The sequence below is a fragment of the Melospiza georgiana genome, chromosome Z, assembly GCF_028018845.1.
Source record: "Melospiza georgiana isolate bMelGeo1 chromosome Z, bMelGeo1.pri, whole genome shotgun sequence".
Lineage (NCBI taxonomy): Eukaryota > Metazoa > Chordata > Aves > Passeriformes > Passerellidae > Melospiza > Melospiza georgiana.
The window spans coordinates 80,366,522-80,392,694 of NC_080465.1; the positions used below are offsets into that span (position 1 = coordinate 80,366,522).

General features: G+C 51.7%; 1 protein-coding gene across 1 annotated transcript in view; it reads left to right on the forward strand.

Moving 5' to 3' along the window:
- Positions 1–917: 917 nt before the first annotated feature.
- ARK2C (arkadia (RNF111) C-terminal like ring finger ubiquitin ligase 2C) overlaps positions 918–26,173 on the forward strand; it is a 55,336-nt gene continuing 30,080 nt past the window's right edge. Inside the window, exon 1 of the mRNA XM_058044280.1 lies at positions 918–995. Within this exon, the coding sequence (XP_057900263.1) occupies positions 935–995 (61 nt within the window). The 5' untranslated portion in view covers positions 918–934. The remainder of the gene's footprint in view (positions 996–26,173) is intronic.

A 26,173-nucleotide genomic window follows, 5' to 3' on the forward strand; every position in this document is an offset into this window, starting at 1 on the left:
TTGGGATTTTTGGGGGTGAATGGCCCTTGCTCAGGCCGGGGTGTTACTTGCAGTGGCTCCGCGCTCCCAGGGCTTTCCAGAGCTCTCTGGGCTCGGCCGGAGCCGTTTTAGGTCAGGGATGCCCCAGCGGATAAATTCTGTCAGCAACTGGGGCGTCAACACAATGGGCCACTGTGTCACCGCGGGGAGGAGGGACGGGACAGCGCGGGGATGGTGGCACCGGCGTGGGGACAGCGACAAGCCCTCGGTGCCCCTGCTCCTGAGGGTTTCCCAGTGCCAGGGAATGCCAGGGTGAGGGATGGGCGCTCCAGAGTGTGACCCACGGGAGAGTGGGGTGGGAGGGCTCGGGGCTGAGAGCAGGGGACAGCAGGAGCACGGGGGGTGTGGCGGTGTCCGTGTCCCCGTGGGAGGGTGTCTGTGGGGGCTCTGAGGGTGTTTGTGGCGTGTGTCTGTGTGTGCAGCTGACAGCGGTGTGACTGTGTGGGAGCGTGGATGGATGGATGGATGGATGGATGGATGGATGGATGGATGGATGGATGGATGGATGGATGGATGGATGGATGGATGGATGGATGGACGGACGGACGAACGGTCAGACAGACGGACGGACAGACAGATAGACGGCAGGAAGGATGGATAGACAGACAGACGGACGGATGGAAGGATGGATGGATGGACAGACGGACGGATGGAAGCACGGCCGGACCGGGGGGCGGGTGCGCGCGCACGCGACCCCGCCGCCGCGCGCGTGCGCGTGCGCGCCTCCCTCGCGCGCGGGGCGCCCCGCCCTCAGCGCCCATTGGCCGGCGGCGGGCGGGGGGGCGTGTCCCGGCGGCGGCCCCCGCGCTGCCATTGGCCGCGCGCCCCTTTGTGTGCCGGCCGAGCGCGGCCGCCGCCAGTCGCCGGCGCGTCCGGGGGGCACAAAGGCCGCAGCATGGTCCTGGTGCACGTCGGATACCTGGTGCTGCCCGTCTTCGGCTCCGTGCGCAACAGAGGTACCGCTCCCGGCAACGCGGGTTCGCGTCCCGGGGCCGCTGGTGGCGGCGAGGGGGGGCGGCGCGTCCCGGGTCCCCGGCGGCAGGCAGGGGGGGCTGCCCCTCAGCGTTCCCCTCAGCGCACCTCACCCAGCCCGGCGGCGTCCCCCGCTCTGGGGCGCCTGCCGCCCCACACACGCCACGCTTCGGGACCCCTCTCCCGCCCGCACCTCCCGACTCCGCTGCGGTAGATCTGTTCCCCCCATTCCCCCCCTCCCGTTCTTCTTTTACGGATTTTATTTTATTTTTTAATTTACCCTCTCCCCCACCCCCACCCCTCACCGTAGCCACCAGGCCATCCCAGCGTAGCTGTAGCCGATAACAGCCATTTTTGTACCTCCATCCTGTGTAGTAGCTGAGTTACATTTGCACTGTAAATTCCTGTTAAGTGGATTCGTTTTGCTGTGGTCGTCGTCGCAGAGTCTCTTTGGGGTGCGGCGGGGCCAAACGCCCCCGAATTGCGGCCAAGCCCACAATCCCGGGGCGGCTAAGCTTGGAGGGCACCACGGTGGGGTCATCTGGTCCCACCTCCCTGCTTGAAAACCTTCCGAAAGCCCATTAAATTTGGGGAGGGGAGGCGCAGCGGTTGGCCGCGGCTCCCCGGATCGGGCTGGCGGGGAGCGGGTGCTCGGGGGCGCAGCATCCCTGTCCCCGCGGTGACACCGCTGTCCCCGCGGGCATCGCCCCCGGCCCCGGCCCTGCCGGCAGCCACAAGTGTCCCGTCCCGCCGGCACAGCCCCGACAGCCCGCCCGGCGACACCCCCCACCCTCAAAAAAAAAAACCAAAAAACCAAAAAACCCAAACAAACCGGGCTGCCGAAAGAGACGACTGGCAAAATGGTTTTCCATTAAACAGGGATAACATTTTTTTCTGCTGTGCTAAATTACTTCCTGTTCTTATTTTGTGGGTAATTTTTTCTGTACCGAATATCCTTTGGTTGTGTATCTCCACCTTTTTTCTTGTACTAAAACTAAAGCATGGTCTGTATTTTTTTACATTACCTAGTTTCTGATGTAAATCTCTCTGTAGAGACATACCCTGCTGAAATGTAATGTGCTGTAGCCTATACATCTGCTCAGTGTACGCTGCTTTTGTTCTGTTGCCCTTCCATAGCATGGTGGGCCTTGCCTTTTTGTATTGTGTGCATGATGACATTGTTACACACGATTCCACTAATACTAATATACGATCTCTCAATAAAGAAACTAGTTTTCCTATATTAACCTAGTGTGCTTTTTCTATTGCTGTTTTCCCATTTATTGTCGTATCCTGCTGTTTAGATTTTTTCCTTGCTTTCCCCTCATCGTGAGGTTTGAGTGAGTGGATTTTTTCTCCCTCGTAGAACAGATATGGGGGCTCTTAAATACATTTTTTCCCCCCGCACTTCCTATCCCATATCTCCCCTCAGCATTAGTCTGTGTGTACATACTTCCCAGCGCACAGTCCATATTGCTGTTGTGCCGATGCAGAATTCTTCGTTTTACCGCAGAACAGCCAAAAAAAAAAAGTGTACAGATCCAATCCCTCATTATTAATCAAAAAGAAATTGATGAAGGGTCTGCTGCTTATTCATTCTAGTTACAACATTACACCTTCCTTACCAGACTGATCCCTCTGTATGGATGGGGGGGGGGGAAATCGTTTATTTTTTATAAAGTCCCGATTAACAAGAGGTAAACCAACCTGTATTAAAAAAAAAAAAAAAAAAATTAAAAAATCCCCCTCTAATCTTTAAGCTGTATATTTTAAACGTATGCATCCATGCGAGTGCCCTGCCCACCATCTGCCAGGCGAGAAGTTGCCGTGCCTCGGTCCCGCGGCGACTGGCACGCTATAAATATCTCCACTAGACCCCTGCAAGGCAGGGCTCGTAAAAACGTCCCAGCTGCTAATGTTGTAACTACATTTTTTTTCCTGCTCGAAGCCTCCAGGCCCACCATCTTCTGAATAAAAACTCGATTTGGTCAAAAAAAAAAAAAAAAAGGAAGAAGGCAAACTATGGGGTTGGGAGAAAAAGTCACGGGGAGCCTTAAAATATTGGAAGCGTGGAGGAATGGATGGATTGCGGTCAGCGAGCAGCTTTGCTGCGGCTGCAGGGCGATGATAATCGTAGTGGTCACCTCCTCTCCCGGGTCTGCGGAACGGTCCCGTAAAACCTCCCGGTTTCGGCTCGGATGCCGCGAGGGGCTGAGGGAAGTCAGGGCTCCCAAAGCCAGGAGACGGGGCCGGGAGGGGAGGCGGGGGAAGCATCTTGTCTTTAATTACATTTCCACACAAGCGGGGGGGAGACGCAGCATTGGTGATTGGTCTTTAATGAGAGGAAGACAAATTCAGCAGGTCGGTGGTTCCCACCCGCTAGAATTTCACGAGGAGCCGCTGGCAAACAAAGCAAAAGCCAGTGGCTCCTGCAGCCCGCCCTGCCTTTACCCCAGCATCCCTCTCAGAGACGCATCATTTCGCAAGGCTGTGCCTTTCCACCTCTCTCCTAGCTCTATCCTGAGTTTGGTTGGTTTTCTCTATGAGCATTTATTTATGATTTCCTTCTCCATATTTCCTTTTCCGTGTCCCTCGGTGACTGTTTGGCCATCCTGTCCCCCTCTGTATGAGCCCCGGTGGGGTGCCCCCTGCTCCCCCTGGATGTAGTGTATGCCGTGGCCCTTTGTTCTCGCTCCATCCTCGCCCCGGGCCAGCGCTGAGCTCCTCCGTGCCTGACACGTCCCCATACACATCCCGAGGAGGGAGGCTGTGCTTCTCGCTTGCATGAAGGGAGACATGCATGCCTGTTGGGGCTGATCATTTTCCAATGTGATTTTTTTTTTTATTATTTTCTCCCCCCTCTCCCGCCCTCTCCCTCCCCTTTTTTTTTTATTTTTTTATTTTTTTGGTTTTGTTTCGTTTCTTTTTTTTTTTTTTAATTCAACCCCCCTTCTCCCCCACCGACCCCACGCCACGTGAGACAATGAGATTCGGGTTATGGCGTGGGGGAAGAAAAATAAAAAACCCCTTTCTCCTGTGCCCCCAGCCCAAACCCCAACACGGATAAACCCATCCCCTCCACGGACACCTGCCGGCAGCTGCCCCTTTGTTGGGAGTGGGGATTCACTGCAGCGAGCGTGACAACCCCCCCAGGTCTCACTCTGCAAATCAGCCCCTGCTACAGAGCAGGGCTGCGTGCTCAGCCCACTCCGAGGATGCCTTGGTAATCTAATAATGCACAAAACTGCTGGGTTAATGGCAACTTTTAAAGCAATTTATCATCCGCATCATATTTTTGACCTGTCTTGTTAGAAACACATCCTTACAAGAGGAAGCATCCCCCCCTCCTCCACCTCCCAGCCTTGTTAGTCAGTAACCACCAGGCTTTCATAGCTCATAATCCATCAAACTCATCCACATTTTAATGACTTAATTCCTTTGACACTCTGGAAAAGCCACGTTTGAGCCCTGAAAAAGCCACCTGGTACAAAGAAAATTATTTCTTTTTTGTTTGGTATTTTTTTTTTTTGGTTGTTTCTTTTTCTGGTTTTTGTTTTTGTTTTAGCGTTGGTGGGCTGAGGAAATCCAAGGTGGGTCACGTGCTGGTGGTGCTGCTGTGGGTGTGGAGGCACATGCAGTGATTTCTGTAAAGCCTAGACGTCTCTCCAGCACCAACCTGTATCTCTGGGCTCCCTTAAATGACTCCTTTCAGTGACAGGGAGGAGGATAATCCCAAACACGGACAAAAGGGGCTCTGAGGTTCATTTCTGTCCGGGTTGTGTAAAGGTCTCACACCCATCCGTGCGCGGTTAATGATGGCAAACGGGAGCTGGGCTGATGGGTCTCTCACACGGGGTTTGGGCTGGTGGCACAGCTTCCATCCTTTCTGAGAGAAGCAGAAACAAATAGTGGTCACGTTTTGCTCATGCTGGGAATTACCAGCAGAGCCTAAAGAGAGAGCTGATCTGGATTTACCTTGCTGCGTGCGGATCTGGCCCCGTGGAAGTGTGTTATTTAAGAACCGGTGAGTTGGTGCGCGAGGGAGGCAGCAGCAGAAGCTGTGAAGCTCGGGGGCGCTCACGGGGGTGTGTCTGCCACAAAGGCCCGGAGCTGCTCTGGTGCAGGGGCACAGACGCTGGGGACACGGTGGGGACACAGCCCAGGCTGCTCGGGGTGCCCTGGGCAGAGTGTGGGTGCCCCACAGAGCCTCCCCGAGTCCTCCTCCGTGACCCTTCTGGAAGGACGTTCCTAGAATAAGTCTTGAGTTTGGTTTCTGTTGCTGCAAACCCTGCTTGGAACCCAGGCAGCTCCTTGTTAGCTGAAAGGGGAGGATGGAGCATGGCTGGGGCAGGCACTGCCCCAAAAGATGTAGGAGAAAACCCCCCCAGGTACCTCGGGGAGCACGTGGGACATCCAAGACTGGCTCAGGTGTCTCCCCTGATGGTGGCAACCACTGGGGGTGCCCAGGTGGAAGGACAGGGGAATACAGCTCTTTTGGGGGTAGCAAGGACATCCCCTCCCACCCCTTTACATGCTGGTTTAACCCCAGACCATGCACTGGGGTGCCTCATGTCTAAACTGGAAGATTCTTATCTCCAGAGGTATTTAAAAAGGGACAGGCGCTGCAGCAGATCAGCAGAGAAAAGCCTTTCCCACCCTTAACCTGGGAGCGCTCATTTTGGGAGGCTCTAAATTAAGGAGTGAGAAATCCAAGGGGAGATTTGCAACTTCTCCTGTATTAAATTGTCTTCAATATCTGTAACCCCCAGGAGCAGATTTGGTTTGGCAATTGGAAGAGGTGTGATGGCATTGCCAAATGCTGTGGCTCTCGGGCGTCTCATGGAATTTGGGTGTTCCTGCATAACCCTGCAGCTCCTGGAGCTGGGTGATAGCATGAGGCTTTTCTCTTCAGGGGTTTCACATAAAGTGGAGCTTCAAGGTGCTGCTTATGGCCAACTTGGTCCTCAAAACCCACAAGTCTGCACTCAGCAGGTGTTTCAGCTGATGTGGGGGTTTGGGAAGCAGAAGGGGAACATGGGGCTGCAGGGCAGGGACCTGCAGTGAGGCAGTGAGAGGGGAGACAACATCCAGTGGGGAAAATGGTAATTTTCTCCTTTTTGGTTGGTTTTGGGTAGATGGAGTGGGTTGGTCTGCAGTTGGAGTTGGCAAAGTGGTTTCCCAAGCAACTCTGCACAGGACATCATGGGAGATCCAGAAGTTAAATCCTTGTGTGGTCTTGTCTTACTCCTAAACCTTCTTAGTGAGAAAACTGTCTTTTGAGAAAGCTTAAAAAAAAAAAAGAAAAAAAAGAAAAAAGAAAAAAAGTTGCAATCACTCCTTAGACTCTTGCAACAGGTCCTGGTGGTGGCAAGGATTGAGCTCCTGTGCTGGAGAGCTCAGCAGCAGCCAGGATGGAGGGAAAGGAAATCCTCATCTGCTCCATGCCTCCTCTCCACCTTTTCTTAACCCTTTCTGCTCCTCCTCTGCTCAGTTTTGCAGTCTCCCAGGACCTTTTCTCACACATTTTCCTGCCTGATGGTCCTTTGCATTTCCCAGCCCCAGCTGGATTGGGCTGGTTGGCCCATGCTGTCGTGGATCTCTCTTGGTAAGTGTCCTTAACCTCTGTTGTTTTCTCTCCCTCCCTTTGAAGGCTGCAAAGTGTGCCTGCAGGAGAGCTCTGTGTGCGTGGCTTGTGGCTCTTTAATGAACAGAATCTCTTCATTGGCTTGAGGGACTGCACCCAGTGGGGTCAGCAGCAAAGGTGCCGGTTGTGGGGACAAAGAGAGAGTGAGGGGCAGCCCTGTGGGCTGGGAGCCTGTGAAGTGAGGGCATGCCAGCAGGGTGAGGATTTTGGTGCTTGGGGGAAGGATTCAGGTGTCTGTGTGTCTCTTATCACATCCCTGGGGTCCCAGCTGCTCCCAGTGTGGAGGTGACACCCCGAGGTGTGAGTGACCCTCACCTCAGTCAGAGCCATTGTCTGATGCTGGTTTTCCTCATTTTTCCTCCCTCTGGAAGGCTTGAGTGCTGCTATGGAGCTGTTGCCATGCTCCACCCCTCCATGTCCTTTCCCAAATGGTCCAAAGAGCAAATGTGTCCCCAAACAAGGAGAGCACCAGGCATGGGCACCTTCTGGGGCTTCTTTGAGCAGGACTGATGGAACTGGACAGCCTACCAGACCATATGTCAGCTCTGGAGCTAAGAGCGGCTGTGGAAACATTCTCTTGTCCTTTTTTCCAGGCTGGAACGTGTCTCTAAAAGGCATTCAATAAAACCATTCCTGGGACATCTGTCTTGCTGCAGCTGCTTCCCACCCTGGGTTCCTCCAGTGAAGGAAGGGATTGGGAAACATCCCTGTAACAAATGTGCCCTCCCCAGCTGTGCTTCCTCTGTGTCTCAGGGATTCCTCACTCTCCTGGTGGCATCTGACTCCTCTTTCAATCTCGCTGCCAGATGGAGGCACTTCCCACAGGATCTTGGGATTTTTGGAGGCTGTGGGTGCATGAGGAGTCACCACTCATGACCACTTGCCCAACTAGCTAGCCGGTTTTATGCTGCCTCTGCTGAAAACGGGGCATCTACAGACAAAAGGAAGCTTTCTTCTCTCTTTATTTTTTTTTGTTTTGTTTTGTTTTATAATATCAGAGGAGGTGCCTGTGTTTGCCTGTGTGCCCTGGGGCAATGCAGGAGGTTTTTCTGGTCCATTCAGGGCTGGCCATCCCCAGCTAGTGGGAGCTGGTACCTGAGCAGTCTCCCCTGAGGGCCCAAACCTCAGTGAGCAGCAGCTGGAGTCTGGAAGGAGCTGTGGGCTCATGGTGAGGCTGCCTGGACCTGGGCTTGGATTGCCATCTGGCAAGGCCTGAACTTGTTTGTGCGTGCATAAAACCAAACAAACCCAAACTCCTCAGCTTTTAAAGGAGTTGCTTGGCATTTGCACTGGGGTGAATAAGATGAGACTCTAGTCTGAGGTGTGTTTTTATCTTAAAAGAGAGAGAGAGGAAAAAAAAAATTGGCAGCAAACTAGCTGCAGAGTAAAGGTATTTTGTTTGCAGGAGGGTTTGGTGGTGAAGCTACCTTTGCAAATACTATTGGGGTGCACTAATCCCTGCTTTGGCATTTGCAGTTAAACTTGAGCAGGAGCTTTTTAAATCTCAGCCAGAGTCTGAAGGTAATGGGGGTGGTGATGCTTCAGGAGAGGTGTCCATCAAGCCTGGCAGCTTCCACAACCTCCAGGCGGAAAATACCACTCGTTTGCCTGTCAGGATAGCAGCTGTAAATCTCATGCAGATTACCACGCTGCTTGTTGTGGTTTGCTAAATCCACACTTCTCTCCCTTGTAGCCTGGCCTTTAATATTAATATCTTTAATTTCATTTATAAATTCACTTATCAGCTTTCATTAGTCATCCCGTTAATGATCCCAGGCAAGAAATTTGTCATTTGACGTCAGAAGGCAGATTAAGGGACTTCTAAAGCCTTGGGAAACAGCTTCATGCTGCCCCAGAATTATAGCAGTTGGCATACGAGGCTAATGCTAGGTGTAATTTGCATCTGCTGCTCAGGGGATGAGTGATTATTTTATATATTTAGCAGAAAACAAGAGAATTTCTTAACCGTGAATGGCGCTACATTTCCTGCAAACTCTGCAGCATTATGAATCACTGGGCTATAAACACCTTGTTTGCTGGTTTCATGTCAGCACGGGGGGGGGATCCTGACAGCTCCCCTCCTCCTTGGTGGGGTTTTCCTAATTTAAATTAAGAGATTCCCTCTGTGCTAGGAGCTGGAAGGGACAGGGAGTGGATTAAGTTTTGCTGTGTCAGAACTGAGCACCTTTGATGGCTGAGCTCCCCTGATGGAAGGTGAGGATGTTTGGGAGGGTTTGGAGATGGGTGCCTAAGGCGTGGAAATGCAGGGAAGAGCCCTCACAATATTTGCTCAGAATGTCTGGAAAAGAGCAGGGTTGGACTGAAAAGGGATGAGATGTAGCAGCTCCAGGCACTGGTCCATTCAGTCCGTCAGGATGAGGGTTTACAGATGCTGGGAGCAAGCAGCGTGTTGGGAGAGACCTTATCTTAACCAGCTGTTATTTGTGATATCCCACAAATCTCCTGGGGCTGAGATAAGGAATGAGGAGGCTTCCTGCACAGAGATAGGGGGCTTGGAGTCGTTACAAAGTTGTTTCTTTTTTTATAATGAATGCCTCATTGCATGCAACCCTGTAAGAAATGCCCCCTTCCCTGCAAAACCCATTGGCAGCCCCAAACTCTCTCCTGCTCCTCTGTGCACAGCCTCCTTTGGGATCAAAGGGCTACAGGCAGATCTCCAGGAGCCTGAACAGAGAAAATGTTATCCAGTGTGCACCAAAAGCATTTGGGAAGCTGGTTTTGATCAGCCCTCCTTGGTCTGAGTGGGAAATTCCTGTGGAAACTGCAGTGGATGACCCTGACTGGACACCAGGTGCCCACCCAGCTGCTCCATCAGGAGGGCAGGAGGGAGAAAATAAAATGGAAAAGAAGTTGTTGAGATAAAGTCAATTTAAAGAAAGCAAAGGAAAATAGAAGGGTTACACTCTATTTCCCATCACCAGGTTATGTCTGGCTACTTCCTGGGAAGTAGGGATTCAGTATTTGTAGCAGATGGTCTCTGGGAGCCAGCCAGGCTGTGACACAGCCCAAGGGCAGTGTCACGTCCTGTCCCCTGTGCTGGCACTGCTGGGACACCTCCAGTGCTGGGGACAGCTCTGGGCCCTCAGGACAAGAGAGACACTGAGGGGCTGGAGCGTGTCCAGGGCAGGGAACGGAGCTGGGAAGGGGCTGGAGCCCCAGGAGAGGCTGAGGGAGCTGGGAAGGGGCTGAGCCTGGAGCAAAGGAGGCTCAGGGGGGCCCTTGTGGCTCTGCACAGCTCCTGACAGGAGGGGACAGCCGGGGGGAACAGGGACAGGAGCAGAGGGAACGGCCTCAGGCTGGGCATGGGGAGGCTCAGGTTGGATATTGGGGAATTTTTTTTCATGGAAAGGGTCATTAAGCTTAGGAACAGGCTGCCCAGGGCAGTGGTGGAGTCCCCATCCCTGGAGGGATTTAGAAGCTGTGTGCATGTGGCACTTGGGGACGTGGGTCAGGGGTGGCCTTGGCAGTGCTGGGGAGTGTTTGGACATGATCTCAGAGGTGTTTTCAGTCTAAATGATTTGCTGATTCTCTGTTTTCCCGAGTTTATCAAAGCAGCAGCAAAACCCATCTCTGTCCTTAATCTGCTGCTCAGCTGTGCCTGCCTCCCTCCTGCAGTATATTGACCAGTGGTGGCCACACTCTTGCCTCCCAGGTTTTCCCTTCAAACTGTGAGCTGAAAATTGGAGTGTGGCATGGATGTTGGGCCCCAAGGCAAGGAATGTCCTGTCCCCACAGTGCCAGGAGAGTGCATGGGTGAGCAGTGGGTGGCGGGCCAGCAGCTCAGCTGGTGGCAGTTCTGTTGAACCGAGTTGCCAGGGACTAGAAAACAAGAATATCTGGTTTTGATGATGGTGATTATTTTCCAGTTCACTGGCTGAAAATTTATTTTCCTGGGTTTATATTGTCCTTGAGTTTTTCAACAAAATGAGAGGTGGGGAGAGGCTTTTAAATGGTTCATTTGAAGGGAGATGAAATAGGCCACAACCCCAGAAGTGAAATTCTATATTATGACAAAAAATGAAACAGCACCAACTGGATGGAGGGAATAAAACCAATTCATCGTGATCTTTAAATTGGATTTTTCATACACAAATGTTTGACATAATTTTTAAAGTATCTTAGAGGTGGGTTAGATGTTTTGGGAACCATGTAATGGTCAGGAATAGACTGCCTTTGTGTTCTTGTACTGTGAAACCATCAAATTTATCTAATCAACAGAAAGTGCTTTAATAATGCCTGAGATGAGTCTTGCAAAGATATAGGAGGTCACAAAATGAGGAAGGTCATGTCAGCCCCTGCCTCTTCCTCCTCCTCACCTCCATTGGCACCAAGGATGAGTTTCCAGGCTCAGGAAGGGCCAGAGGTCATTTCCAAAATGACAGTGAGAGTGGAAATCCTGACCAGGATGTGTCACCACTGCTCTGCTCCTCACTGGACTCACCCAGCTCAGTCTCTGCTGCTCTGCTCTGGGCTGGGGCAGCCTCACCTCGAGTGCTGAGGGCACTTTTGGGTGTCACAATATAAAAAAAGTCATTAAACTGTTAGAGAGCATCCAAAGAAAGCCACAGGGAGGTGATGGGCCTTGAGGGGAAGCTGTGTGAGGAGCAGCTGAGGGCACTGGGTCTGCTCAGCTGGAGGAGAGGAGACTGGGAGGAGACCTCCTTGTGGTCTTCAACATCCTTGTGAGGGGGAGAGGAGGGGCAGGTACTGACATTCCCTCTCTGGTGACAGTGACAGGACCCAGGGAATGGCTGGAGCTGTGTCAGGGCTGAGTCCTGGATCTCAGGGAAAGGCTCTGCCCCAGAGGGTGCTGGCCCTGCCCAGGCTCCCCAGGGATGGGCACAGCCCTGAGGCTGCCAGAGCTCCAGGAGCCTTTGGACAGCGCTGCCAGGGATGCACAGGGTGGGATTGTTGGGGGTCTGTGCAGGGACATTGACTCCATGATCCCTGTGAGTTCCCAACCCACTCAGGATATTCTGTGATTCTCTCCCATGCTGCAGGTGCAAACAGCACCTTCTCCATGGCCTTGTTTGCTGTGGGCAGGAAAAGCTGTCTGGCACGTGTGCTTACAAACCTGCCAGTGGAAATCCTGTGTGCTCTGCCACAGGACACCGCAGAGGCACCTTGGGGGCCAGGATGTGTCACCTTGCCCTGGGTCACCTGCAGGGACAGTCCTGCTCTGCCAGCTCCAGATGGCTGTGGTGCTTCCCAGGTGCTCCTGGATGGTGCAGGGGTGTCCTGGGAAAGGAAAATATTGCCAGGAGGGAGTCACAGGATTAGAAAAATAGGATGTGTGTCAGGGGGAAGGAAGGCATGTTCCCTTGGATAGGAAGCAGTTCCTCCTGAGAGGGTTTGGGATGCCAGGTATGTTTGCTTGGTGTTCTCTGTTCTTCCTGCAACAAGTGATTTTTAGCCCCTTTTGCAAAATCCAGGGCCAAACCTCAATGCCTGGGAAGCTCAGGGCAGTTTTTGGGGTATGCTGGAGTGGTTCATTGTGGTTTAACCCCATCCAGCCCCTCACAGCCCCTCACTCAATCCCCCACCAGCGGGATCAGGGAGAGAATCAGAATGGTAAAAGCTGGAGAACTTTTGTGTGGATTGAGATAAAGGCAGCTTAATAGACACAGCAAAAAGTGTGCACATGAGGAAAACAAAAGCAAGGAATGAATTCAGTGCTTCCCACGGTCAGGCAGGTGTTCAGCCATCTCCAGAGAGCAGGCTTCCTCCCACATGACAGAGGCTTGGGAACACAAACACCATCACTCCAAACATCCCTCCCTTCCTCTTCTTCCCCTCACTTTATATTATCTTCACCACTGTGGCCACACAAAAAGCAGAAAAGGCCTTGGCTCTGTGCAAGCCCTGCTCAGCAATAACAAAAACATCTCTGTGATATCAACCCTGTGTTCAGCACAAACCCAAAACACAGCCCTCTAACAGCTACTGTGTAGGAAATTAACTCTATCCCAGCCCAAACCAGCACACTGAAGCGTCATGCAGACCTTGTGGGACCGCTGTCCTTGCCGTGGGATTCCTTATCCACAGCCCAGCAGCTCTCAATGGACCTTTTCCTGTGAGAAACTGAGCCATGAGGGAGGTCTTTTCCCCTGGGCTGGCCTTGGTACCATCAGGCTCAGGCTCATCCTCTGTCTCTCTGCAGACTCAACTTCTGCTGCTCCTCAGCAAATGTCTTCTGGGCCTGGTCGTGTGCTGTATGAGTAGCCTGAGAATCCATCTGAGCTGGAAGGGACCCACAAATCAAATGGGATCATCAAATCCACACCCTGGCCCTGCACAGACCCCCAGCAATCCCACCCTGGGCATCCCTGGCAGCGCTGTCCAAAGGCTCCTGGAGCTCTGGCAGCCTCGGGGCTGTGCCCATCCCTGGGGAGCCTGGGCAGGGCCAGCACCCTCTGGGGCAGAGCCTTTCCCTGAGATCCAACCCAAACCTCCTCCTAGCCAGCATCACTCTTGGCATTACCTTCACTACACTTCTCCACCTTTACCTGTCTCATTTCCCACCCCGTGTTACAATACCTTCTGAGCTTCCCCTTGTGGATGCAATGAGTTTTTTTGACTTGTTCCTTCATCACATTCCTCCTCCAAGCGCCAACATCTCCCTCGGGGCTGGTGCTGGCTCTGGGACCCAAACCTGCTGAGAACACTTGAGATGCTTCAGTACTGGTGTTGGTGTTGGCGTAGGGGAGGGTAAGGAACTGCTCTCCATGTGTCCAGAGCTCGCTGAGAGCTCAGTGTGGGCTGAAGGGATGAGGAGGCTGAAGAGCAAGCCCTGTCCTCTGGCTGCTGCCCTGGGGGCTGTCTGTGATGGATGGTGTAATAAGTGGTGTCGGGAGCACGGAGCTGGGCAGATCTCTCTCATAACTGGCTTTAAAGAGCAGCCACGTTCATTGTTTGGCCAGGAGAAGGGAACATCGTGGTGTGGTGCCAAGTGGGCTCTCGGTGCACATCCCTCTTCGAGTTTCACTTCCAGAAAACACTGCTTTTGGTGGGGGTGGTGGTTTTGATGGATGCTGTGCAGGAAGTCCCTGTGCTAAAGGGCTGCTGCTCTTTCACAGAACAGGGAGCACTGATGCCTCTCCTCTATTTTGCTGCAGTGGCATCACTGGTCACAGCTTTGTGGCCCCATGATGGGAGTGGGGCAGCAGCAAGGGCTCCTTCCCAATGCCCTGCAGTTTTAATGGGAAACAGGGATGGAGCTGCTCTGCAGGAACCCGACTGGCTGGCAGCATTCCCTGCAGGTGGAGGTGATATCCAGGCCAGCACGAGGGGCAGAGGGCATCAGAGGGGTGCCAGGGCCTGGCAGCAGGGTGGTGCAGGGCAGCAGAGATGCACCAGGGCACCAACAACCCCTGCTTGGAGCTGCCACCTCTGCAGAGGCCCTGGGAGCCCTCTTGGGATGCAGCCTGATGGAGGTAAGTCTAATGGAGCAGGTGGGTGTGCAGAGTGGGCACCCTGCCCCTGAGCCAAAGTGCTCCTCTCCAGTCCATAATGATCCCAGATCCTGCTTGCTATTGGGGATTTTTCCACCCCCAAAAGAGAACAAGCCCTTTTCTAGTGATGCCATGATGTGCACACTTTGCATCAAGCCAGAGAGCTGGAGCTTTGGGAAAGCCGACAAATATAATGAGACTTTGAGATTAAGAGAAAAAAAAAAGGAAAGAAAGAAAGAAAGAAAGAAAAAAGATGAAAGCCCAGAGCACAACAGCATGGTGAAAACGTGAAGTGTTTGCCAAGGTTCAGGCACCAAAAAGCCAATGAAAAGTGATTTGTTGCTATCAACACCTGTGGTGAATGATCTGCTCCCCACATCTGAGTTTGGGGTTGGGTGGGGTGCAGCCCATCAGCTGTAGGAGTTGCTTTTTCTGTCTGTCAGGGCAAACCACCTGCCTGGGGGAGAAAAGTGTCTCTCTGCAAAGAGCAGGGCTTAAAATTCCTGGGAAGTTTTCATCTGTGGGGGAGGTTTTAGCTGTGCTCTGTTGTGGAAGCGCTGGGTGACAGGGGAGGAGGGAGGGTAACAACGCAGAGGGAGGTTCAGGAAGTTGTTAGGGCAGCAGGTGATGGAGCAGAGGGTCAAGGGAAAACAGCAACACACAGAGAAAGCCTACAGTGGTCTGGGGCTGCTTGAGGAGCAGCTGGGTGATGGTCAGGAGAGCTGTGGGTCTCCACCTCCAGCCTGGGCTGGTTCCTGCAAAATTGAGAGGGAAGGAGACCTTGCTGCAGCCTGCTGAGCTGCTCTGCAGGGCTGGGCACCTTTCTGAACGAGCCACCCCTTGTCTTTGAGAAAATGGGGCATTCAGGAGCGTGTCTGAGCTCAGGGTCCCAGAGGAAGTTTGCCCTTCACACAGCTTTTGTTGTTGCTGTGAAAAGTAGGGGTGAGGCCACTGCAAAATCATGGAACCATAGAATCCTTAAAGTTGGGGAAAATCCTCCAGGATCCAACCACTCCCCCAGCACTGCCAAGGCCACCACTGACCCATGTCCCCAAGTGCCACATCCACAGGGCTTTCAAACCCCTCCAGGGATGGAGACTCCACCATTGCCCTGGGCAGCCCAGTGAAGAAATATTTTCTTAACATCCAATTTAAACCTCCCCTGTCACAACCTGAGGCTATTTGTTCCCATCCTGAATGTACAAAAAAGTTAGGAATTGGGATTTTGCCCACCAGCTTCCTGGGTGAGGGTTTTCAGGGCTTGGGGACAGCCAGTAGACACCTCTTCAGGGCTTGATGTTTGCAGACCTGCCAAATGTTGGGCAGCTTCTGAATCAGCCCAGAGCTCCTAACTGGGGGCTCAGATTGATTTGCTTGCTCAAAATGTTTTTTCTGAATGGAGGGGAAGGGTTAGATGCTTTGTAGTCCATCACTCTCAAAAGCACCAGAAAGATTTTAGAGATTCAGTGTGTGGCTCATCTGATGTTCTAGAGGCGCCAGCCTTTAATTAACATCACTGAGAAGTTCAGATCCCAAATTTAATTCCTTTTTGTGTATAACGGGGAGTTCTGAGGTGTCAACAGGTTTTGTGTCTCGAACAGATGTTACTTTTTTCCCCTCAGAGATGGGTTTAATCTGAAATACTGCTTTGTAATTGCTGCTCCTCTCTCCTGTACTTGATGTCTGCCAGAACCCCCATCCAGTGGATATTACACGGGTTAGTGTTATTTGTGCTCTGTTATTTCCACCCAGGCAGAAGTCTTCTCTTGGGTTCAGCAGTTAGCACTGGAGGAAAAAAAAAAAAACCCTTGTAATCTTTTTCTGCTCTCTCTAAAGGTCCAGTTACATTGTGAACTGATGGTATAAGTGGAAAATCTAGGATTATTTTCATTACAGTTTTTGATCTCTCCCAGCTGAGCCATAAGGAGTTGAGTAGGAAGAACATTTTCAGGAAGAAATGTTTTTATCCTGAAGGGGGTGGTGAGGCTCTGGCCCAGGGTGCCCAGAGCAGCTGTGGCTGCCCCTGGATCCCTGGCAGTGCCCCAGGCCAGGCTGGATGGGGCTTGGAGCAGCCTGGGACAGTGGGAGGTGTCCCTGCGCATGGCAGGGGGTAGAGCTGGATGAGGTTTAAATGTCCCTTCCAAACCAAACCCTTTTGGAATTCTATGACCCAAACCATCATGGGTGTGTCCAAGGCCAAATATCTGTGCCCAGCACCTGGAGCAGAACCCAGCTCTTCCCAAAGGGCTCCTGGTTTCCCAAACATCCTTGTGTGGCTCAGGTGGGTGTGGGCACAGCTTGCCGACCCCCAGCTCTGCAGATCCCCATCAGAATCTCTGGGAATGGAGATTCTAAGGCTGAGCAAGAGCTTTAGATCTCTCACCTTCATTTCTCCACCTGCACAATGCACCAGTGACTGTCTAGCAGGCCACCCGGTGTAAAATTCAGGGAACAGGGAAAATGCAGGTGATTCTGCTCCTCGGCATGTAAAATTCATGGCGAAATGTAAATGTGGGTGAGAAAAGCAGATTTCTGTCTCATATCCTCCTTTCTGTGGTCACTCTTGAGGAAATGTGTTACAGGAGATGTCTGGAGGATTGTATTTAGACATAAAAACTTGATCAGATGTCTCTGCTTGCTTCAGGAAACAGATTTGGAAATGACACAGAAAACTGACAAAACTGAGACTTTTGAATGAAAAATGAAAACCTCAATTCTTTCCTTATGTCAAAGACACAAATAAATATTAATTTTTAGATAATAGCTTTACCATTATTTGGTTAAAATCCTAGGGGAGGCACTTTCCCAAGGTCACTCACTACAGCAGACTCACACCCCTTTTCCTCTAATGAAATCTGCTTAAAAATACTGATATGGGGGAAAACCCATCTGCTGGCACTGCCTGTACAACTTCCTTATCTGGCTGCTCTGATCAACAGGTTTTCTTTCCCTGACAGACCTTGACAAAATTTTCGAGTCCAACAGCAACTTTTCTTTCAATGCCACCTGAGAGAGGGCTGTGGGGATTTGTGGCCACTTCTTCATAGCAGGGGATTTGTCAAAGTGAATCAGATCTGGAGTCACTGAGAGGGAATTAATGTGAAATGCCTTGATGTTGGCTTTGCAGTTGCTTTAATAGGCATAACTGCACTATTAAACTGATCGGCCTGTGTTTAGCTGTTATTTGTATTTCAGGGGAATAAATGTTTTTCTTTAGGAAGGGTGAATTCTACAGAGTAAAAGAGCTATTACAAACCTCCCAAATGCCTCAGCAATAACAATGTGACAACTCACAGCCTGAAATCCATACTCCTTGTGCTGTGGTAGTGCCTCAAAGTCCTGTTTCACCGTCTTCCCTGTGTCCTCTTCTTCACCCCAGGAGAATTTTCAAACTATCTCTGAAACAATGGTGCTGCTCACACACCTTCCACTCTCCCAGGCTGCTTCAAGCCCCATCCAACCTGGCCTTGGACACTTCCAGGGATGGGTTAGCCATCCTGTGCCAGGGCCTCAGCACCCTCTGAGATGGGGATCTAGAGGAAGTTGCACCCTGGACTATTCTGGTATAAACTCTGGTGTAAAACTCTGGTATAGACATGAGCTGGCCGCACCCTTGGGTTGGAGTTTGTGTGCTAAAGGGTGCAGGAAAAGCCATTTTCTGATAACTTTGTAGGTCTCCTTTGCTCAAGGGTGAGAGCAGCCAGCCCATTCAGCTGCACGAGCAGGGAGCTGTGGGCTGTGGTTGGTTTTGGCTGTGCTGCAGTGGGTCAGGAAGGTGTCAGGATGGTGATGGGGAGGGCACCTCTGCTGCTCATACTCCTCCAATGCCCAGAGTCCAGCAACAGGGAGGCTCTTGTAACATCCTTGGATCCTCTGAGTCCTCTTTGTGGTGGGCAGTGGGTTAAAAAACCTTTAACCTCTCCTACAAAGTGAGAGTAGAATCATACCTGGGGGAGAGGGCTTGAAGCTGAGACAGAACAACCCAGCTGAAATATATTTCTTGCTCTGGGGAATTTTTTTGTAGGGGTTTTTTGTGTATTTTTCCCCCTCCCTTTTCTCTTGGCTCTATCTTTCAAATTGCAGCTCATGAAGATTTGTCACAGGTCAGGAAGACTTAAGCCATGATTTGCAGAAGATGAATGGAATTTTAAAATCAATTTAGTGGTCCCCAGTGTCAGTGGGGTGCCAATCACCATAGGCTGGCACTGCCCACTGCTATCATTAGGAGGCGAGAGCAGCATTCATTACAGAGAGGCTGAGCCTGGCTGCCTGCTAATGGAATTGAGCTGCCTGACCTTAATGTGTGCCTGATATTTAATTTGAAATTTCTGTGGACACCAGCAGGCTGCATCAGAAACAATACAGGCCCAGCAATGCAAAGCCTTAGCACTGAGAAGACAGCAGAGTAAATTAAATTTGGTAATTAGTAAAAAATCCTTGGGGCCTAGAGGTCACATGTGGAAGAGAAAAAAATGTGTATTTTTCTTGCCACTTGGCAGCTGGACAGGTTCCTGGTAGGATCTTGTGTGCTGCAGGGAGGAGTGTGGTGCGCTTTGTTTGTCCTGGACTGGTGGGAAATTTTGGGATGCTCTCGGCACCACTCGGATGGGCCCCTCAAAATGAGAAAGGGATTGAGGGGCTGGAGCGTGTCCAGGGCAGGGAACGGAGCTGGGAAGGGGCTGGAGCCCCAGGAGAGGCTGAGGGAGCTGGGAAGGGGCTGAGCCTGGAGCAAAGGAGGCTCAGGGGGGCCCTTGTGGCTCTGCACAGCTCCTGACAGGAGGGGACAGCCGGGGGGGTCGGGCTGTGCTCCAGGGAACACGGACAGGAGCAGAGGGAATGGCCTCAGGCTGGGCCAGGGCAGGCTCAGGTTGGATATCAGGGAAAATCCCTCCATGGAAATGCTTGTCCAGCCCTGGCACAGCTGCCCAGGGCAGTAGTGGAGTCCTGGAGGGTTTAAAACCATGTGGATGTGGCATCTGGGGACATGGGTCAGTGGTGGCCTTGGCAGTGCTGGGGAATGGTTGCCGCAGTGACCTTAGAGGGCTTTTCCAACCCAAATGATTCTGTGTTTCCACCCTCACAACCATCACCATCCCCCTCCTGGTCTATTTGAGGTGCTCAGGGTCTGTCACCCCAAGTCCCTCACCCCTGGGGCCTCTCCTGATGCACCCATCACCTCATGGCGCCTCATGGCCCCTCATGGCCCCCCATGGTACCTCATGGCACCTCATGGCCCCTCATGGCGCCTCATGGCCCCCCACGGTACCTCATGGCGCCTCATGGTGCCTCATGGCACTTCATGGCACCTCATGGCACCTTCCTCCCAGCAGTGTGGCTCCCTGTCCTCCCCATCTGGCCTCAAGGCTGTGTCCTGTGAAAATCCATGTTTGCCAGAGTGGATTTGGGATGTGGTCTCCCCTCATCCTCGGTGCCTGCTTCTAGGCCTTGCTCCATGAGGCCTGCAGGCAGCAGATGCATTGGATATGACACACCTGGATCTGCTTTTAGGTCCTTCCTTGGGTAGATTGTTCACAGCTAGGAACATCTGTGCATCTGGGTGACAAGGTAGGCTGGCTGGAGGAAGTTTTCTTCTCCTCCTGTGGGATTCTCAAGACACACAAACCTCTGCCTTTGTCTCTGGGCTTTGGGCTTCAGCTGGGCCCCCGCACTGACAAGTTTCTGCCCTGCAAGTGCCAAAGATAACAGGTATGAGTAGGTCTGCAGCGACCACAGCCAGGTTTGTTGCCTGTTCCCCTCTCTTCCCTTTCCCCCTTGGAGCAGCAGGACAGGCAGGGTTCTCAGCATAAGGTCCTTGCCAGAACAAAATAAAGCTGGAGAGTGAGCCATTCCAGCTGTTTGGCTCCTCAGTCTGGAGCAGATGAAGGTGTCTCTCTGGGGCCAGGAGGAAGGAAGCTCTGGGCTGGCACAAGGCCAGATAAAATATTCCTGGTATTCTATTTGGATGTTAGGAAAAAAATTCTTCTCTTATAGGGTTGCTCAGGGAAGTGGTGGAGTTACCATCCCTGAAAGTGTCCAAAAAAAGGACACTTGGGGACTGTGGCACCTGGGGACATGGTTTAGTGGTGGGCTTGGCAGTGCTGGGGTAATGGTTGGACTCCATGATCTTAGAGGTCTTTTCCAACCTAAACAATTCCATGACTCTACAAAAGATCAGATTGCTATTTCCTAAACGCCTCAGGAAATCTAGGGCTATGACACTGTAATAGGTCCTTTGGGAAGGAAATCTCTCCATAAGAAGCAGGGGTGAGATACATGGATAAAAGCTGAGCTGATAAAAGCTGAGCTGTTAAAAGCTGAGCTATCTTATGTCTGTAAATGTGCTGCCCACCTCTGTGGGGCTGACCCAGTGCCCTCCAGATGCATCTTCCCACTCCTGGTTGTGTGTGACCATGGTTTGCAGGGCAGAAAACTGCCTGCTGCTGGGAAAAAAAGAGCACATGTAAGGCAAAAATAGGGTATCTAGGCTGTTCCTGGTAGAAACTCAGCCCTGCTTGTGCTTGGGTCACCTTACAAGCACTGGTAACACACTTATTGTCATATTGTCACATATTGTCACCCTGGGAGGGGGATACCTGAAAATCATGGAATCATGGAATGGTTTTGGAAGGGAACTTAAAGCTTATTTAGTTCCAGCCCCTGCCACAGGCAGGGACACCTTCCACCAGGCCAGTTTACTCAAAGCCTCATCAAGCCTGCCCTTGGACATGAGGGGATGAACAGAAAATGCTCTGCAGGTCTGTGGGAGGCCTTGGCTGGTCAAAGGGGCAAAAGTGGCTTTGATCCTCAAAGCATCAGCAAAAGGGAGCGGGAAGGGAACAGCATGGCAGCAGCCTGCCCTTGTACAAACATTTTTCCTTGGGACACAGAAGGGGGAATCTGGCCCTGGATCCACCACCCACCCACTGGTTCTGCTGGCCAGGACAGCTCTGCCCTCTGCCCCATCCCCATCATCTCTGTAAAACAGGGTGCAGCCACCAGCCCTGGTTCTCACTGCACTTTGCCACCCTCCCTCTGTGCCATTTAACCAGAGAAACAGCTAATTTGTGTGTGCTGTGGTTTGCCATGGCACGAAAAGCCTGCAGAGGAACCGAAATCAAACAAATTTCAGATGGTCTCGCAAATGAAGCTGAAAGGTCACAACAGTATCAAGCTGGAGGTTGCGTGTGGTGCTGCAAGCCTCTGCTAAATATCAGCCAGAGATTAGTCCATCCTCTCTGAAAGGCCAAGAGCCACACAGGCTCTGAGTTCCTCCTGCCACACGTCCAAGCTTGCAGCATCTAAAAATGGCACATTTTTAGAGACACAACTTCAGGGACAGAAAATTCAAGGGAGAGCGTCAGGCCGGGGAGGTGTGTGAAACTGAGTTTGGAAAATCCTTAGATATCCTTTTTTTTTTTTTCCCTCGAAGCCAAAAGGGACTTGTAGATCATGTGGCTAGTGCTAATTAAGCTGGCCCTGTGCCGAGCATTGTCATGGCAGTTTAATCAGCAGCCGTGAAAGGGAGCGCTGTCCCTCTGCCAGCCTCCAGCCCCGGCTCTGGGGACAGCAAGGGGCATCTCTCTGCTAGGTACATCAACCCATCCTGCATCTGTTTGAGAGCCTTTTGAAGGTCTTTTAGAGGTTTCATCTGACATCAGAGTTGTCAGTGCAGGAGCTGTGCCAGCCAGGAATTTCATCTGGGAAAAGCAGTGTCAAACATCAGTTTAACCGGGGGTCAGGCGCTCGAGGAAAGAGCTCAGCAGGGCTGCAGGCTTCTCCCCAAGGCCACCGACCTTCTCCTCATAGCACTGCTCTAATTTAATGGCAAATCCCTTGGCTCTGTCAGGGGTGGATGGTCTCACTTCATTCATTCCACCACCATCCAGTTTCTGCTGCCTTATACTGGGTCCCCCATGAACTCCAGAGAGTCAAGACCTGGAGTTCGAGGAGCAGCTGAGCCTCACACCTACTAAACGCACTAAAAGCCCATTTGAGAAACCCTGCTAGCATGAAATAACCCAATGGTATTAGAGGAATATCCTCTGATATGTGGTGGGTAGTGATTATTCCTGAAAACCTGTGGATGGAAGCATCAGTTAAAATAAAAAGTGCCTGGTGCCCAGGGTGCAGAAATGCCACAGCATCCCACCTTCCTCCCACCGTGTGACAGCTCATGGGCTCCAGTCATTGCCACTCTTTGTATTTATGGGGCACTTAACCAGCTCCTTAAACAACAATTTGCAGGTTTTTCTTCACCCTTTAACAAAAACCTCTTATTTTGTTGTCTCTGTTAAGAGCACTGCCTGCAACCCTGAGAGTCAAATTCTTTCTAAATGTCAATTTCATTTCTCAACAGCAAGGCTGGCTTTGGACAACAAGATAATGGTGGCAACCTGGCGCTGTTAATGGAATATAGCAAGGGGGTTTTGTTGGTCCAGCAGGGCAGAGGGCTGTGCAGGCCCCCCCTGTACCTGCTGTGCTTTCTGGTTATGCTGAATGGCAGCGAGGAGATTTCCAAGGGAATAAAAACAACATCCACGTGAGAGAGGAAAAATGTTTCTGTCTGAGCAGGCTCGGCTAAACCACTGTCAGGAATGCTAAAAATCATAGTGGGAGGTCAGCTCAGGTCCTGGAAGGGCACGCAGCGGGAGGATGCAGCTCTTTGGAAGGAAATGGTAAAGGGAGATACACTCATCTGCCATTGCATTTGCAACCCTGCCTCAAGGTGAGTTGGGATGACCTGGTTTGGCTTGTCTTCTGGTGAGAAGAATGTTTTTCTCCTAGCAGCTTCCCCTCCTCCCCAGTGCTCCCCATCCCATGAGGTGCCCGGCCATGGGATTGGTGCGGGGCGAGGATGTTGGACCCAGAGCAGTTTCCCACCCTGTGATGCTCAGTTTGGCTCTGCCTGAGCTGATTTTATGGACAGCAGGCTGCTGGAAGTCGTGTTTAGCTCAAAGGAGGGAGCAGACTTAGCTGACAGGGTCCCTTTCCTCCTCGCCTGCTCATTCCTCATGAAGCCTCATGCTTTGCTTTGTGTGGGTCTCCCTTGTCACCCAGCTTGGCTCATCCTGGATTTGTTGGTAGCCCCTGTGTCTTTAATGTGTGCATGAATAGGTCTCTTGGCTCTGCAACAGCTTTTCTGTTTGAGGTGGCTGGGTCTGCTTTCTCAGACGAGTTCAATTACTCAATTGACTTTAATTTTAAAATAAAAAATAAAAGGCATTCATTGATGGCAAGCACAGGGAGCGCAGACCCACTGCTGTGTCTTTCCTGCAGAGAGACTGAAGCCAGCTTGCATGGATTTGCACAGACATTCCTGGCATGAGCCTGATGTTGAGCAAACGCTTCCCAAGCGTGGAGCATGCCTGCTGCTTCCTCCAAAGACCCAGCTGTGGGATCTGGGCTATGTCTCCTGTGAATGAGGGGTGGGGAGGCCTCGCTGTGGCTGGAGGTAGCTTCGGATCACAGAGCAGCAGGATGGTTTGGGTTTCCTCCCTCCTTCCCAAGAAAGAGAATGTGGGCCTGAGAGGATGGAAGGGATTGTCCAGCGTGGAGACGAGAGGAAAAGACCCTGGGGACACCTCATCACAGAAAGACCTTAAAGCTCAGACAGTTCCAACCCCCTGCCCTGGGCAGGGACACCTTCCACTATCCCAGATGGCTCTAAGCCCCTTCCAGCCTGGCCTTGGACACTCTCAGGGATCCAGGGACAGCCACAGCTGCTCTGGGCACCCTGGGCCAGGGCCTGCCCATCCTCACAGCCAGCAATTCCTTCATAATATCTACCCTACATCTGACTTCTTCCAGCTTAAACCATTCCCCCTTGTCCTGTCCCTCCATCCCTTTCCAAAATCACTCTCCAGCTCTCCTGGAGCCCCTTTATGCTCTGGAAAAAAGCACTCTAAGGTCTCTAGGCTGCTGTGAGGATGCAGGGCTGCATTTTGTCCACCAAAAACTTCCCCCAAAAAGTGCAGCAGGCTGATGCTTCTTCCTTGGGTGTGGCTGCTGTGTCCTGGCAGAGTCGTTCCACATGGGTGACCTCTTCTCCTAGGAGCTTTTGTAAGGTGGCTCGTGGCTGGCATTCCTGAGGACAGATGTCCCAAAACGTACCTGTGTACTGGGGGGTTTTTCTTTCCATCCACCACTCCCCCACGCAGTGAGTCAGCCTGCTCCTCTGTGAATCTGTTCCCTGTGGGAGCCATCCTGCTCCTCCTGGAGACCACGTGCACGCAGGGCTGACGGCAGCCTGGGTCCTGCTGGCACAAGGGGTGGTGCCTGCCTCGCTTGCAGACACAAAATTCCCTCTCCTGGAGGCAAGACTGCACTGGATCTGCTGGGATTTGGGGAGGCTGAGCCTCCGGATGAGTGCGTGGGGAGGCTCTGTCCATGCTGCTGGGTTGCAAGCTGGGCATTGAGATAGATAATTTGGGGCGAATATTTCCAATTGTGCAGAATTGCCTTCAGCCCTCCTTGCCAGGGGATGTGGGTCTGAGGGGTTGATAGGAAGGGGCTGTCCAGCATGGAGAGGAAAAGGTTCTGGGGACACCTCATTGCAGCCTCTCAGTGCCCAAAAGGGTGCTGATATTAAAGAGGGAGAAGGACTTTTTACATAGGATTTTTTACAGACCAAGGGGGAAAGATTGTAAACTATAAGAAGAGGGATTTACATTGAGTATTAGGAAGAAATTCTTCCCTGTGAGGGTGAGGAGGCCAGAGCAGCTGGCCAGAGCAGCTGGCCAGAGGTTTCCCAGAGCAGCTGTGGCTGCCCCATCCATGGCAGTGTCCAAGGCCAGGCTGGATAGGGCTTGGAGCACCCTGGGACAGTGGAAGGTGTCCCTGGCAGTAGGGCTGGAACAAGATGTCACTTTAAATGTCCCTTCCAACCCAAACCATTCTGGGATTTCTATGAAATCTGCAGAATCCTCCTTGGACTGTGTTGCACGTCTCTGACCCGTTATCAGCCCAGCTCCCCATACCAGTGCAAGCTTCTCATTCCCTGAATCCCCGCCCTGTCCTTCTGTGAAAAAATCCCAGCCCCACAGATAACAAATCACTCGGCAGTGGCACCATCTGGACAGTGGCCCAGTGTCCCACTGGGGAACCTCCTCTGACTGGAGCTGACCATATGAACAAAATCACTATTTCTCTCTGCTCCAGCTGAGGCGGACTTTTGAAGGGCAGCCAAGTCCTCAGGCTGGGGGTTTGGGGCGTTTCCTTGGCTTTTGGCCACTGGGAAGTAGCTGGAGTAGGTAGAGCACAGCCTGAGTTTGGAGTAAATCCCAAAGTGCTGAAATCCTGGCGGGTTGCTGATGAAAACCAGTGCTCGCCCAAGGGCTGGGCAGAGAGTGCTGGGATGCAATAATTGCTGAACTCCAGAGAAATGTGAGGTCACAGAGGCACAGTTAAAACAGCCATGCATCCTCAAAAATATTACTGCTATTGGTTAAAGGGTTCGTGGAATTTTGCTGTGTTTTAACTCTCACAGAACTTCGGGCTTAATGTGCCAAAAATAGAATAATCCAAAGCACCCCCAGAACACTGGGGCTGCAATGATGGCACTGCAATCAATCCTATTAAAAGTGGATGTAAAAAAAGCAAAAGATTTGAGAAATGACATTGTTGGCTGTCTGCATCTGAAAAAAAAAGCCTGCCATTACTCAGTATAATCTACTTTTCCAAAATTATTGGAAGGTAGGAAAAAAAAATCCCACACATTTTTCTTTTCCCATTTTACACATTTAAGCCAAAATGAAAAATAGCTTATGAGATTTAAGCTATTTATTATCAAATAAAACTGCATCTGGGCCATGTGTTTCTGCGCCAAGTTTTGGCACTGTGAGAGCACAAATGCTGAGAGTTATGAGCCCCTCAAAAGTGAGGTTGATGGTGGAAACATTGACTTAGTCCTAATTCTCTCAGGGAGGACGGGTCCAAAGCTGGTTGTAGGGAATTGAGATGCTGGCCCTGACATGGAGCTGTATCTGCAGCATCCTGTGGGGTTGTGTGCAGCCCTGTGGGATGCTCTTGATGGAATAAATAGAAACCA